The 15,000-nt window shown below is 33.9% G+C and overlaps 1 protein-coding gene and 1 pseudogene across 1 annotated transcript in view; one reads left to right on the top strand and one right to left on the bottom strand.

Moving 5' to 3' along the window:
- The window catches only part of LOC145249556 (uncharacterized), a 279,663-nt gene that overhangs the window by 32,078 nt on the left and 232,585 nt on the right, over nucleotides 1-15,000 (bottom strand). Inside the window, exon 11 of the mRNA XM_080111231.1 lies at nucleotides 12,631-12,790. Coding sequence (XP_079967357.1) covers nucleotides 12,631-12,790 — 160 coding nt within the window. The remainder of the gene's footprint in view (nucleotides 1-12,630; nucleotides 12,791-15,000) is intronic.
- LOC145249907 (U2 spliceosomal RNA) lies at nucleotides 11,822-11,987 on the top strand (annotated as a pseudogene).

The following is a 15,000-nucleotide window of genomic DNA, read 5'->3' as shown; positions in this document are numbered from 1 at the left end:
ATGTCAGCTCTACTACATAATCAAGTTACCTGAATTGATTGAGTGAGGCTGAAGGCGGCTACATTGAATAGATGTCAGCTCTACTATATAATCAAGTTATCTGAATTGATAAAATTTTTTTAAATAAACAAATAAGGAATTCTGTAATAGTAACAATTAAAAACCACCTGATCTTGAACGTCAAAGAATGACGTAATTGTCTAATTTGCAAAGAGGTCAATTTTAGAGAGGACAAAGAACAGTTGATTATATAGGTTACGATCGGATTGAGAGAGAGAGAGAGAGAGAGAGAGGGTCAGAGAAAGTCGGAGTGGAAACGACGGACGTTCCAATTATGTAAGGGTTAGTGAGAAGAACTTGGAGTTGTGCCCCGATCACCACGGTGTCATGGAACTGAAATAAAACTGTAACAAAAGATATGTCTGTTTGCTGTTATATGTTGATTCGCATGCCATCCGATATTGGAAAGATGTTTGCCATAGCATCTTTAGAAGGAACGTGTGCGTCTGTGAAAGTATGGAAAATCGTATTGATATTTGCATTTTGCTTAGTAATATTTCAGGGATGTCGTCTCAGTCAAAACTTTTCTCATACGCCAAAAAAGACTAATGCATGTTTACGATGAATTAGCAAAGTTAGTGTTAGGTTTGGGGCTAGATAAGCGTACGTAGGTATGCACAGATTAAATTAGATTTTTTTTAAAGTAAAAATTAGGCAGACTTAAGCTAGGGCATATGGATTTGTCCGACAGACGCAGACAGGTAGATACAGACGAGGAAAGAAGACAAACATGTACAGAGAGAGATAAACGGGGAAAAGAGACAGAAATGTACAGGAAGGCGTAGACTAAGAAAGGAGACAGACATGTGCAGACCGAAATAGACGAGGAAAGGACACAGGTAAGTACCGACAGAGGTAGATGAAAAACAGAAAGATACGTGTATATGCAGAGATACACGGTGAAAGAATACAGATATGTACAGGTCGAAATAGAGGAGGAAATGAGACCGATATATAGAATTAGAGAGAGACGGAAAAAAAGAGACAGATATGCAGACTAAATAGAGGAGACATAAATGTATAGACAGAGGTGGACGAGGAAGGCAAATATATATATAAGCAGACGTAGGTGGGGAAGGCAGATGTGTGAGGTCGAGGTAGGTGTAGAAAAATGACAGACCTGTACAATCCGAGGTAGACAGACAAGGAGACGTGCACAGGCCGAGGTAGGTGGTATACAGGTTAAGGTAGACGAGAAAAGCAAAAATGAAGAAGACAGACATGTAGGTATTCCCATCTTTTTTATTCTTTCTTCATCACAATGATAAAGAAGGTGAAAGAGAGAGAGAGAGAGAGAGAGAGAGAGAGAGAGAGAGGGGAATCGAGAGTTATAGACTACACATCGAATAAAAGTGTAGGATAAAACAACAAAATGTTGCAGCATTAAGATTTTTTAAAAATTCAATTTATAACATTATAAAATCAATTCTTAATGCTGCAATATTTTAAGTTATAAATTTGTTATATTTTTTACTAGAATATTTTGTCCTTTACTTTTCCATGTTCAAGCTTAACCATATTACTTTTCATGCTCGCATTTTTCTATTGTAATATATATATATATATATATATATATATATATATATATATATATATATATATATGTGTGTGTGTGTGTGTGTGTATAATGTGTGTGTATATATATATACACACACATACACACACACGCACACACACACACATACACATATATATATATATATATATATATATATATAACGTATAAGGAAAAGTCAAAGATAAATCTGTGTTCAAATATCAATGTTTTTTTGTTTTTGTTTTGTTTTTGTTTTCTGAATAGCCGTTTCCTTTCCTTTAGCCTTGGTCCATGTTTTTTTTAAACAAACAAACGAAAACGTAACTCGATTTAATAACTTTACTCGTATACTTAAATCTGCTCGGATTAATTTTTAGCAACTATAAAATATACAGGAAAATAGCTTTCGGGGAAAGAAACGTAAATTAGCTCAGCTTTAGTATAATAATAGATATATGTAAGCTTAAAAATGCATTAACATAATTTTGGTTCAAACTGTGGCATTAATTAGTCTGAACTGATTACTTTGCATTAATTTCGATGACTAATGTTTTTCATTTAAGATAATTAATTACCAATGTTAAGTTTTTAGTGTGTGTCTATGCAATTATGCCGGTCATTGATATAACATGAATAGAAAGATGGAATTAAATACACACGCGCGCGCGTGCGCGTATACAATCTATATATAAAGTAGTAGCGTTTGTGTGTGTGTGTGGGGGGGGGGAGGTGTACAACTCTCCTAACCAAATCATGACCAAATCTGGGGATCATGCACACCGTTTTCAAGATTAAGGTCAAAGATCAAGGTCATAACCCTAACCCTAACCCGACAGTCATAGTCTCTGTATAAATACTTTCCTACAGCCCACACCACTGGATCATGAGCAAACCTGCCATGATGATGGTTCCCGCATCTATAGATGGTGCACACCATTTTTCAAGATTAAGGTCAAAGGTCAAAGGTCACGATCATAGTCTATGTATATATACTCTCCTACAACACACACCAGTGGATCGATCATGACCAACCCTGCATAATGACGGTTCCCCACCTAAAGATGGCGCACATCATTTTTCAAGGTAAAAAGAAAATTTCAATGGCTATAAGAGAGAATTTGAATGCTGATGAGAGAGAATTTGACTGCCTATAATAAATTTGAATGCTTATGAGATAAAATTTGACTGCCTAGAAGAAAGAATTTGAATGCGTAGAAGAGATAATTTTAATTCCTATAAGAGACGATTTGAATTCCTATGAGGGAAATTTTGAATTCCTATAAGAGAGAATTTGAATACCTATAAGAGAGAATAAGAAAATTTGAAAAAGAATAGTAATTCAAAAACTTGAAACACTCCTTAATAGGTAATATCAAGAGAAAAGACCCCCTCCCCCAAGAAGAAACGCAAACCGCCATCTTGAATCCAATATGAATCCAGCTTGAGAACATTATATATATATATATATATATATATATATATATATATATATATATATATTTATATAACACGTGCACACACACACACGCATATACACACACACACACACACATATATATATATATATATATATATATATATATATATATATATATATATATATATATATATATATATATACAAGCAAAAGTACCTGTCGTTGACTGGGTTCAAAAACAGCCTACAGAAAATGGACTCTGATTTATGAAAGTATGATAGGTTATGAAAAGGAAGGGTTGTAAAGAGATAACTTCGAATTTGGGAGTATCAAAACTAAAGCAAATTATGATGAAAGTAAAAATAAAATAGATAAACCCCATGATTTATTATACCATACCTGTTCACACTGAAACACCTATCACAATATTCTGTGGATCTATATTAAAAAACCTTGTTAAACTTTGTGACATATTTCCATTCTATGGAGGCCAGGCACGAACGCAGACCCCACAATTTTATTATACCGTCCCTATTTAAGTTTATTTAAGTTAAAGCATACTTATCAAAGTATTATTATGAACATCTATATCAAAATCACTTGTAAACGTTTTTTTTTAATTTTTAAATTTTTTATTTCCATACTTTGTGGACCAGGAGCGTACGCAGACCCCACAATTTAATGAATCATCATTATGCCAGATTAAACATACCCATTCCTCTGTCTCGATACCTCTTCTATCATTATATGTGATCAGTTTTCTATAATAGTCAACCATATAGGAGCCTATTCGTGACCAGACACACACACACAGACGTTCAACACACACACACACACACATATATATATATATATATATATACAGAAAGAGAGAGACAGAGCAAAACAAAAAAAATTAGGTCATGTTCGAGAGCTGTTTACAGTTACTTTTCTCGCAGATGAAGAGATATATTCTCGGAAATTTTGGGAAATTCACACATCCACCATGTTGTACAATGTATACACACTATGTACGTAAATAAATATGCGTAATTGTAAATTAATAAAATTCCCTCAAAATATATAACATCCGTCTTTTCTACATATACTGTTCCCACAAACTGCCTTGTTTTAGCCCTCAAACACAGTCGTTTAATATATATAAAGAATAAAAAAGCATTGGAAATGCAAAAGGATATAGGGATGGTATGCCAAAAAGTATACAAACAAGATAGCTATGAATGGCTAGGCACATGGAAATAGAATTGCATCCAAAGTATAGCCCTATGGCTTTTCTCCAATCTTCATTCCGTGCCATCATTACGGTTGTAAAAAGCTATAGGGCTATTCTTTGGATGCAATTCTATTTCCATGTGCCTAGCCATTCATAGCTATCTTGTTTGTGTACTTTTTGGCATACCATCCCTATATCCTTTTGCATTTCCAATGCTTTTTTATTCTTGTTAATTAGTATTTTTACTTACAGTCTTATTTTTAAACTTACATTCATGATAGTATTGTCTTTTTTAGGAGGCGGCTCATTGCCGCCTCCATTAGTAGCAGGTCGCTTCCTGCTGGGTTTTAGGTCTTTTTATAATAGTTTGTGCATGAGGCAGCTTTTTCCCCCTTGGGATCCCTGTTATACCGTGCTTTTGAGTCAGCACGTGAGGCAGCCTTCTTTTTTTCTGGTTCTTTGTTATAAAGAGCACGTGAGGCAGCTTTTTCCCTCGGAATCCCTCTTATACCGTGCTTTTGAGTCAGCACGTGAGGCAGCCTTCTTTTTTTCTGGTTCTTTGTTATAAAGAGCACGTGAGGCAGCCTTCTTTTTTTCTGGTTCTTTGTTATAAAGAGCACGTGAGGCAGCTTTTTTCTCCTCAGAATCCTTGTTATACCGTGCTTTTGAGTCAGCACGTGAGACAGCCTTCTTTGCCTCAGAATTTGCATGATACTGATTTTTATTATTTCAGCATTTTTCTGATAGTATTCTTTTTGCTCAGATAATACCTTGACTTTGTTTTTTTCATAGTCTATATTTCTCTGAGCTTTTTTACTACGTGCTGACTTTGGCATTTTTTATTAAATGTAAACATATAACACTTATGTGTATCTTACTATAATATCACTTATCTTATAGCAAGACAACTCTCGTAGAATTGAGATACTGCCCCGTCACCAATAGTTAAAGTGTGGAACGGTATATACACCAATAGTGTAGTTGTTATCTTTATATGAAGTCCTAATCAGTGACAGTGTGAGGTTACTTGGTTAATTTATTGTAGTTTATTTTAGAAAACTTACTTGTTTTTATTAGTAGATTGTGTATAGTAGCCACAATATCTAGTTATTTTTGTGGCTAGGGCTTGGATTTTGATTCTTTTTGGTCAGCTTCCAGTGAGTTCTTAGAAGATGACTTTCTTGCAGTTTCTTTTGCGGTTAATTTAACTTATTTCCTTTGGCGTTTGGTGAGTTCTTAGAAGAACTGGTCTGATCTACTTTTCTTAGCGAGCGAAGAGATTCAGCTGCATTTAACAATGGTTGCTATAGTGTATTTTTGCGCATGCGTGAGAATTTCAAGTTTCCTCCTTATTTTTCAATAGTTTGACAGTAGTCATGTGTCTTTCTGCCAAGAGCGACAGACGTCAGTGTTAGCCGTGATCGTCTAGAGGTTAGGACCCCACGTTGTGGCCGTGCTAACCTAGGTTCGAATCCTGGTCACAGCATTGACATTTTGTACATATTTTACAGTCCAAAATCTGAAGAATTATTTGTTTTTATAACATTGTTTTTTGACGTCGTACTTGCTGATAGGTTACTCTTATAACAATTTTCATCAACTGAGATAAAGGTTTCGTGGTTTCATTAACGCTGGTGGGTTACTGTTTAAAGAAAAAACCTTAACGTTCACCTCAAATATTCAGCGTCCAAGAAATATAGGCCACTGGCAAACTGGAACGTCTGTGAGCATCCGGTGTATTATTTGGAGCTGTCCCTTTTGAGAGAAGTTCCGTGTTCGAAGTGGTCTGTCTACATTGGGTGTATAGTGTTTAAAACTTGTTATTACACGTAATCTTATTTAATTATGGAGTTGGCTAAAAAGCGATGGATCACTGCACTTCTCCGTGTAAAGAGCAGTCGATTGATGCTTGAACTGTTGTCAGAGACCGTTCGTACACCGAGATACATCGTCTCAAAAGAAAGAAGAAAGAAGAAGAAGAAAGAAGAACAATTGGCCATTTTGTACCCTTTTTTCTCTCTTTTGACATTTTAACCGACGTTCTGACACTCGCTGGATTCGTAAGACGCTTCTCTGTAAGAATATGTGCTTTTTGAAACTTATAAGTTGATTTTAGTTGAGATTTGGATAGTTTTGTTTTGTAGGCGTATATAGGTGTGTACGGGCCATCCCTATATAGAGAGTGCTACCGCCTCTATGATATATATATATATATATATATATATATATATATATATATATATATATATATATATATATATATATAGTCTGTTTATTATACAAAAATTATTGGTTACATATGTGCATACATGTTTCAGTGACGTTCCAATTCCGGGACAACACTTCATCAGACCAAAATGTGCCACTGAATTGGGATTCCACTGAAAAATGTATGCATATATGTAACCAATAATGTTTGTATAATAAACAATAAACAGACTATATCCGAAACCTTAGCCTTTTGCATGTAAGGCAAGCACTCTGTCAACTGAGCAAACGCCCGCCCACTAGAAATTATATTAACTAACACACATCACGCAAACCGCACCAAAATCCAACTGTTGAATGGACCTACTTGTCTCGATAAGGGACCAGGTCATCCAACCAGTTAATAATCCCAAACTGATGTCTCACAAGTAGGAATTTTCAACTCGCCAGGACGATGCCATCCAGCCAATATATATACACTGGCATTGTCCGGGTGTTTGTAGCTGTGTGTGTTTGGGGGTGGGTAAAGCAGAACAAAAAGGAAACTTAACACTGTTTAAATATAAAAAACCGATGTTAAACTTCTTAAAAAAATAAAACAAAAAAAACAGCGATTTTAAAAATGGAAAAAAAATCTTTTGTAGGTGTAAAAGGAATATATATATATATATATATATATATATATATATATATATATATATATAGTTATCCACATATATTACTGTTTCGCTGCTACACAGCTCATCAGTGTGGCTAGACAAGTAACTACATTAAGCCAGAAAATCTGACCAGCCAAATGACAGTCCGAGCTTCTAACTATTGCGCTATTCGGTTGCTTCTATCCGGGCAGTGAATTAACGATGTTTTGACATTGTCCAAATACCCAAGCTCAATCTGTTTACACAAATAGCATTGGTTCATATGCTAATGGTAATTTGTATATCACTTCCCAATATGCTCAACCCAAGATAGGGAGCATTATAGTCATCCACATACAGTACTGTTTCGCTGTTTCACAGCTCATCAGTATGGCTACACAAGCAACTACCTCAAGCCAGGATCGAAACCCGACCGCCCAAATGACAGTCAGAGCTTCTAACTGTTGCGCTATTCGGCTGCAGTGAATTAACAATGTTTTGACATTGTCCAAATACCTACATACTCAACTCAAGATATATATATATATATATATATATATATATATATATATATATATATATATATATATATATATATATATATATATATATATATATATATATATATATATATATATATATATATATATATATATATATATATATATATATATATATATATATATATATATATATATATATATATATATATATATATATATATATATATATATATATATATATATATATATATATATATATATATATATATATATATATATATATATATATATATATATATATATATATATATATATATATATATATATATATATATATATATATATATATATATATATATATATATATATATATATATATATATATATATATATATATATATATCGTAGATAAAAGATACAAGGAACAATCATCCATAGCTGCTTCGTCTTTTACGAGTTAAAAAAACAAACTTTAACCTGATGTCCAACATTAGGATTTCATCTTAGCGACATTAATTAGACTTTTCTTGACAAAATGATTACTTTATAATAATTTCAATTAATGATACTTTTCGTTTGCCAATAATTGCCAATGTTGAGTGTTTTTGCGTCCATCTAATGACCCTGGCGAATAGTATAAGAGAAATCGAAATATAAAACACAACACCCACACCTATATATATACCCACACCTATATATAGACCCACACCTATATCTATATGTACTAGTATGATTACCTGTCGCAGGACGAGTTCAACATTTACAAAGGAAAAAGGCCAATCGAGGATAAGATTCAATGAGATTGTTTGTTGAATTATGAAACAGTGCTACGAGAGGATTGAGAACGATGGAGTTAATGGCCATAATTTGATTACTTAGAGGGACATATTATAATCTCCAAGAAAGCAGTCCCACGGTAACATATTCCAACGATGGAAATTGGATCATGTGGGCTTTCCTCCATTTTCTTTCTTCTTCCTCTTCTTTCTTTCTTTTTTTTTTTTTTTTTGAAAATGAACGTCTAAAAGAAAAAACAAACTTTTTCGCCTCAGGTCTTCGTTTTATGTAACTACAGATCGAAACATCATGTCAGTGTTGCGGCGTTTATACATGTACTAGCGAGGGTACCCGGCGTTGCCCGGGTGTTTGGAGGTGTAAAAGAAAAAAAAAGTATTAGTAGGCAGGCAGGCTCGAACCTGTATCGCGGTGACGCGAAGGCGGAAAAGAAAATGAAAGAAAACGTGATATCTTACCGCTATGTTGCGAAATGAAAAGCGTTCAAATTATAATGATGTCAATCAAAAAACTGACTTGCTAATTGAATAGGTGCAGAAATGAACGTAAAATAAGTTGTTTGTTTTTTTACAAACGTGGGGTGTTGAAATCGAAGAATAGATAAAAAAAATTATTGTCTGTCTAATCTTCCATCCCCCCCCCATCCACGTTTGTAAAAAAACACAAAAAAACTTATTTTTTTTAAACGATATTTACCAATTCCTTTTCATTTTGGAATCGTAACAGCCGATGTTTTCTCATGACAATGTATTGGCTGAAAGCCGTCTCGAGGTTTATTTTTTATTTATTTTAATTTTTCTGATTTTAATCGCTGATTTATAAAAATATAAACTTCCTCTTAAAATCATTTTTATCAACGAATTCGCACTTTCCTTTTAAGCAATTATTTGTTTCCCAACTCGGCATGACACTGGATATCTTGTTTAAAGATATATATATATATATATATATATATATATATATATATATATATATATATATATATATATATATATATATATACTAGACTACCCGTGACCCGTTGGGTCATTATGTTATATTAGCTATGGAATTCATGTATGAGGATGACACATGTGACGTAAAGAAAATAGTTTTTTTTTACATAACAGAAACATTTCTATGAAAGTATATTAAAATGAAAAATCACGGACGGATCACTCAAACCTGAAAAAAAAAAATCCTCCCTATTTGTGTAAAGTTACCTATTTTTCCAAATAATCGCTCAAAATCGAAAATTAAACATGATTTTCCTACGAATCGAATGCCGGCGAAAGTCATTTAGCAGCAAAAACGCACATGAACCTACCGATGAGAATTATAAGAATGAAAACCCCATATTGGAATCCTTCAACCAAGTTATAGAAACTTAAAATCTAAAAAAAAAAAAAATAATTAATAAAACCTGAAGCAAAAAAATGTATTTTTTGCTTTAGGTTTTATTAATTATTTTATATATATAATTAAATAAATTAATATTAATAAATAAAATAAATAAAACTAATATTGAAACAGATAAAATATATAAAATAAATGTATCAACAAATTCATCGTTCTATCACAACTATTTCCTATCTAGAAATGTAAGCAAAAAATAAAAAAGAAGGAAGGAAAAGGGACGGATAGAGAGTAGTAGTAGTAGTAGTCTTGGCTTTACTGCAATTGTTCTTATGTTTGTCAACGGGTTAAAATTGTTTAGTTGTAAGAAAATAGCGACAGTATAGTTATAATAAAGAATAGTTGCAAAACACCCCCACGCCTCCCATGTTAAATAATAATTTCGAAATGATAACGTTGATATTTTAGTTTAGTGCGCAGGTAAAAATCTGCAAAAGAAGCGAATTGTGTTTATTTGTTTACGTTGTTATGGGTTAATGTTTATGCGCGCATGCGCAACTGGATGCCGTAAACTGGAAAGTGGTTTACATCACTCGTTACAAGGTCATTTGAGTTTTATAATTACATATATATATATATATTTATATATATATATATATATATATATATATATATATATATATATACACTAGAATGGGTGTCTGGCGTTGCCCGGGTGTTTGGAGGTGTATGCTGAGCAAAAAAAAAAAAAAACAAATAAAAAAACGGTAAATTTTTTCTTAATTTGACCCCTATTATGACCTCTTAACATTTATTGTTTTGGGCTCAAATAAACTTAGTAAGTTAGATCCATGTCCAAGGAACCTATATCTAAACTTTCAAGTGTTTAGACCAAAAATTATTGGAGGAGTTTGGTAGAGTTCTTAAAAGTCAAATCGTTAAACTTTGACCCTTTACTCGCTAAATTTCTGGCAGAAATCCTGTCACATCGATTTTTCCAAATCTCAGTACCCTGTATATCAAATTTCGAGTCTGTAGACTTAAAATTGACAGAGTTATTGCGTATGGAAATGTACACAGACACACAGACACAGACACACAGACACAGACACACAGACACAGACACAGACACACACACACACACACACACACACTTTTATAGACATAAAAATAATAGACAGATAAATTTGTTTAACAAAAATATATACGCATACATAAATATATACGGAAACAATTTTGTTTTTACTATAAACCTTTTTCGCAAATATTATACAAGTATAAATCATGTTGAATATCTGCATGAATATGATTGCAGGTAATAGTTAACTAAAGATGATTATCCCATTAAAAAACCGAAGCAACTAATAGGGAATTAATTAAATGAATGTTTAAAATAATATGCAAATTAGCTAGATCGTTTGCTAGTGAATGCAATTCCACAACCAAGATATAAGAAAATTGTATTTTCTTTTTAAATAAATAGAAAAGAGGCTTGCCTTTTTTTCCTGTTGTTCTTGTTGTTCGGGCCGGGATAAAAGTGTAGTATCTGTTCCGGCAGATACTGCACTTAAGATAATTTGTACCAGTCAATGGAGGGGAAACCCTCTATACTGGGACAATTATTATTTTTGGTAACCAGAGTGACCCCTTTTAGGGGAGCTGGTTTTTACCTCACATTAAAAACGGCCTTGTGCCTAATTTGCTCAGTGGGGGAGCAAATAAATACCATCTGTTCCGGCAGATGCTGCAAGCTATGACAAGCAAAGACCAGATGTGGGGGCAACCCCACATGCCTGACCATTAATCAGCTCCCATTTCCCACCTCTCGGGAGCTGGTCCCCTTTTTCCCTTCCCCCTCCCTTCACTCCTCACATTAAAAATCGGCCTTGTGCCTAATTTGCTCGGTGGGGGAGCAAATAAATACCATCTGTTCCGGCAGATGCTGCAAGCTATGACAAGCAAAGACCAGATGTGGGGGCAACCCCACATGCCTGACCATTAACCAGCTCCCATTTCCCACCCATCGGGAGCTGGTCCCCTTTTCCCTCCCCCCTCCCTCTCTCTCCACATTAAAAAACGGCCTTGTGCCTTATTTGCTCAGTGGGGGAGAAAATAAATACTTCTTGGCCTTTTGGACAAGATCGAAGTGTAGTATCTGTTCCGGCAGATACTGCAAGCTATGACTAGCTATGACTAGCAAAGATCAGGCATGTGGGGGCAACCCCACATGCCTGATCTTTAACCAGCTCCCATTTCCCACCTCTCGGGAGCTGGTCCCCTTTTTCCTTTCCCCCTCCCTTCACTCCTCACATTAAAAATCGGCCTTGTGCCTAATTTGCTCGGTGGGGGAGCAAATAAATACCATCTGTTCCGGAAGATACTGCAAGCAAAGACCATATGTGGGGGAAACCCCACATATAAGACCTTAGTCAATGTAGGGGCAACCCTTCATACCAATTGTCACTATCCAGCTCCTCTACTCCCCGGGGAGTTGGTCCCCATTTCCCCTTTACTCCTCACATTAAAAATCGGTCTTGTGCCTAATTTGCTCAGTGGGGGAGCAAATAAATACCTCAAAGTGTAGTATCTGTTCTGCAGCTGTTGCACTGAAGATAATTTGTACCAGTCAATGGAGGGGAAACCCTCTATACTGGGACAATTATTATTTTTGGTAACCAGCGTCCCCACTTTTTGCCTACTTTTAGGGGAGCTGGTTTTTACCCCACATTAAAAACGGCCTTGTGCCTAATTTGCTTTGGTGGGGAAGCAAATAAATACATTAAATAAATAGGAAAGAGGGGTTTTAATATGAATATCGATACACACAAAAGAAAACCAGATTTATAGGAGTATATATATATATATATATATATATATATATATATATATATATATATATATATATATATATATATTGTACTTACCTTATATATCAAAGCATACTGCTGTTTTGTTTGGACTGCCCGTGGCCTTTCAAGTCGCATTCTGTATACACAGTTTAAAATGTTCACTGTTTGCGATTTGTCAAACATTTTAGTCCCAGAATCAATGGCTACGAATGTACCAGTCCGGCCTGTACCAGAACTGCAACGAAAAGCAGAAAATTAAAAAAGAAAAACTTTAAAATTAAATTAGAATATCGTTGTTTCGATTTGGCTGTGTTTTGGTCTATTGATTATCAAGACTTTCTTTTCGGGTTATTAAATGCTGCAATCCAGATAAATAGTGAGTGGAAACATTGAAGGAATGTTATTTATTAATTTTTTTACGGTCAACTTAGCCAGCTAGGTAGAAAAACCGATTTTGCCCTTTTTAAAAACAACAGTAAACAAGTATAAATATCTTAAAAAATATTATACGGTTTGTAATCTCGTTTTTGAGCAGAATAAACGCTTTAAAATGAGTGAAACCACTAACAACTTAGCCAGTTAGGTAGAAAACGGACACTTAGAAAATCGATTTTATTTTTTTTTAAAACAACAGTTAACAAGTAAAAATATTTAAAAAAAAACATTATGTGTGGGGAGGGGGCATAGTTTCTTAAAGAACAACATCTTCTTCAAGAACGGCCATAAAATGTGTTTTCAATCGATATTTATTACATAAGTGACCAGTTTTCCTACCTAGCAAAAAATGGACGAGTTTTCCCGGCATCATATATATATATATATATATATATATATGACAAGACGTTGCAATCATCATATACATATATATATATATATATATATATATATATATATATGTATATATATGTGTGTATATATATATATATGTATATATGTGTATATATATATATATATATATATATATATATATATATATATATATATATATGTATATATATATTTTTTATTAGCCCTAAAAGAGCCCTGGGGCGCACACAAGAGTTATCACGAAGTATAAACAAACAAAATTATATAGAAATCAGTTAGTTACAACTTTTCAGACAGTTTTATAAGAATCCAAGGTATAACTTTTTTTTAAATAAGCATAAAAGTGTGAATTTTAGCCATTTTAACCTGAGAAGCACTCCTAGGGGCAAGGCAACCGAAGTTTTCCCGGAAAATCTATTCTGTTACTTTTTTTTACTCATATCATGCTTAGTGTTTGTGCAAAATTTCAAAAAATTCCAATGCATAGAGAAAAGTGCGGACAGACGAACGGACAAGTGTAAATTTATAGGTCCACCCTTCTTTTGTCGGGGGACCAACAAACAATTAATAACATGGAACTAATTATTAAAAAAAAATAGATTTTCTTTAATGTAATGTGCAAATGAGGTTAATTCTTGAATGTAGATTTCCTTTGAATACATAGTATATATATACTAGCAAGAGTGCCCGGCGTTGCCCGGCATTGCCCGGCGCTGCCCGGGTATTTGAGCTGTATGTTGAGCAAAAAAATTCACGTGTTTAGACCCAAAATTTTAGGAGGAGTTTTCGGTCACTTGAAATTTTAGATATAGATTCCTTGGACATAGATCTTACTTAATAATTTGATGTGAGCCCAAAACAATAAATTTTAAGGGATCACAATAGGGGTCAAATGGAAAAAAAATTAACCGTTTTTTTTTTTTTGTTTTGCTCAACATAGACCTTCAAACACTCGAGCAGCGCCGGGCTGAAATGTTAGTAGATAAGAAATATCAAATATTGGGGAGATGGGCAACAAGATGTTTATACATCGTAATCCCAAAAAGAAAAGTATTAACAACCCTCTCAAGCTAATAACTTGTGTTCGAATAAACGTTTACAATAAATTGTTTCGAACTTGGTAACACGTTTTCAACATTAAATAACCTTTAAATTATTAATCTATTATGAAAACGGATAATCCAAACCGAAGGAGGATTTAATCACAATCTTAATCTCATACACTGTCTAATTGGATATATCCCATTAATCTTCAATGACGTGGCGTAGGTTCCTTCTGTAGTCGCTTTCCGTAGTCTCGCCCCCTCATCCATGCATCGTTTGCGAAATTGCCAGGTGATGTGGACAGGACACGCATAATCCGCCCACTCGTTTCTATTTTCCCGCATTTCCTGGTTATCATATTGTGCTCCCTGATTAGTTTACTCCCAGGAGACGCTATCGGACAACATCTCGGACCATTCAATTTTCTTTAGAATGTGGCGTATACATCTGTCAATAGAGGCACACAGTTTAATAATAAAAGAATCATCATCATCATCATCATCATCATCATCATCATCATCATCCGTTTTCTTATGTTGGCATATGCTGGACGGCTTTATTCATCTCTCATTTTCTTAAATCCGTCCTTATCAT

This window comes from Euprymna scolopes, chromosome 28 (assembly GCF_053919585.1).
Source record: "Euprymna scolopes isolate OS-2025 chromosome 28, ASM5391958v1, whole genome shotgun sequence".
Lineage (NCBI taxonomy): Eukaryota > Metazoa > Mollusca > Cephalopoda > Sepiida > Sepiolidae > Euprymna > Euprymna scolopes.
This window is presented reverse-complemented; position numbering and strand designations above follow the sequence as displayed.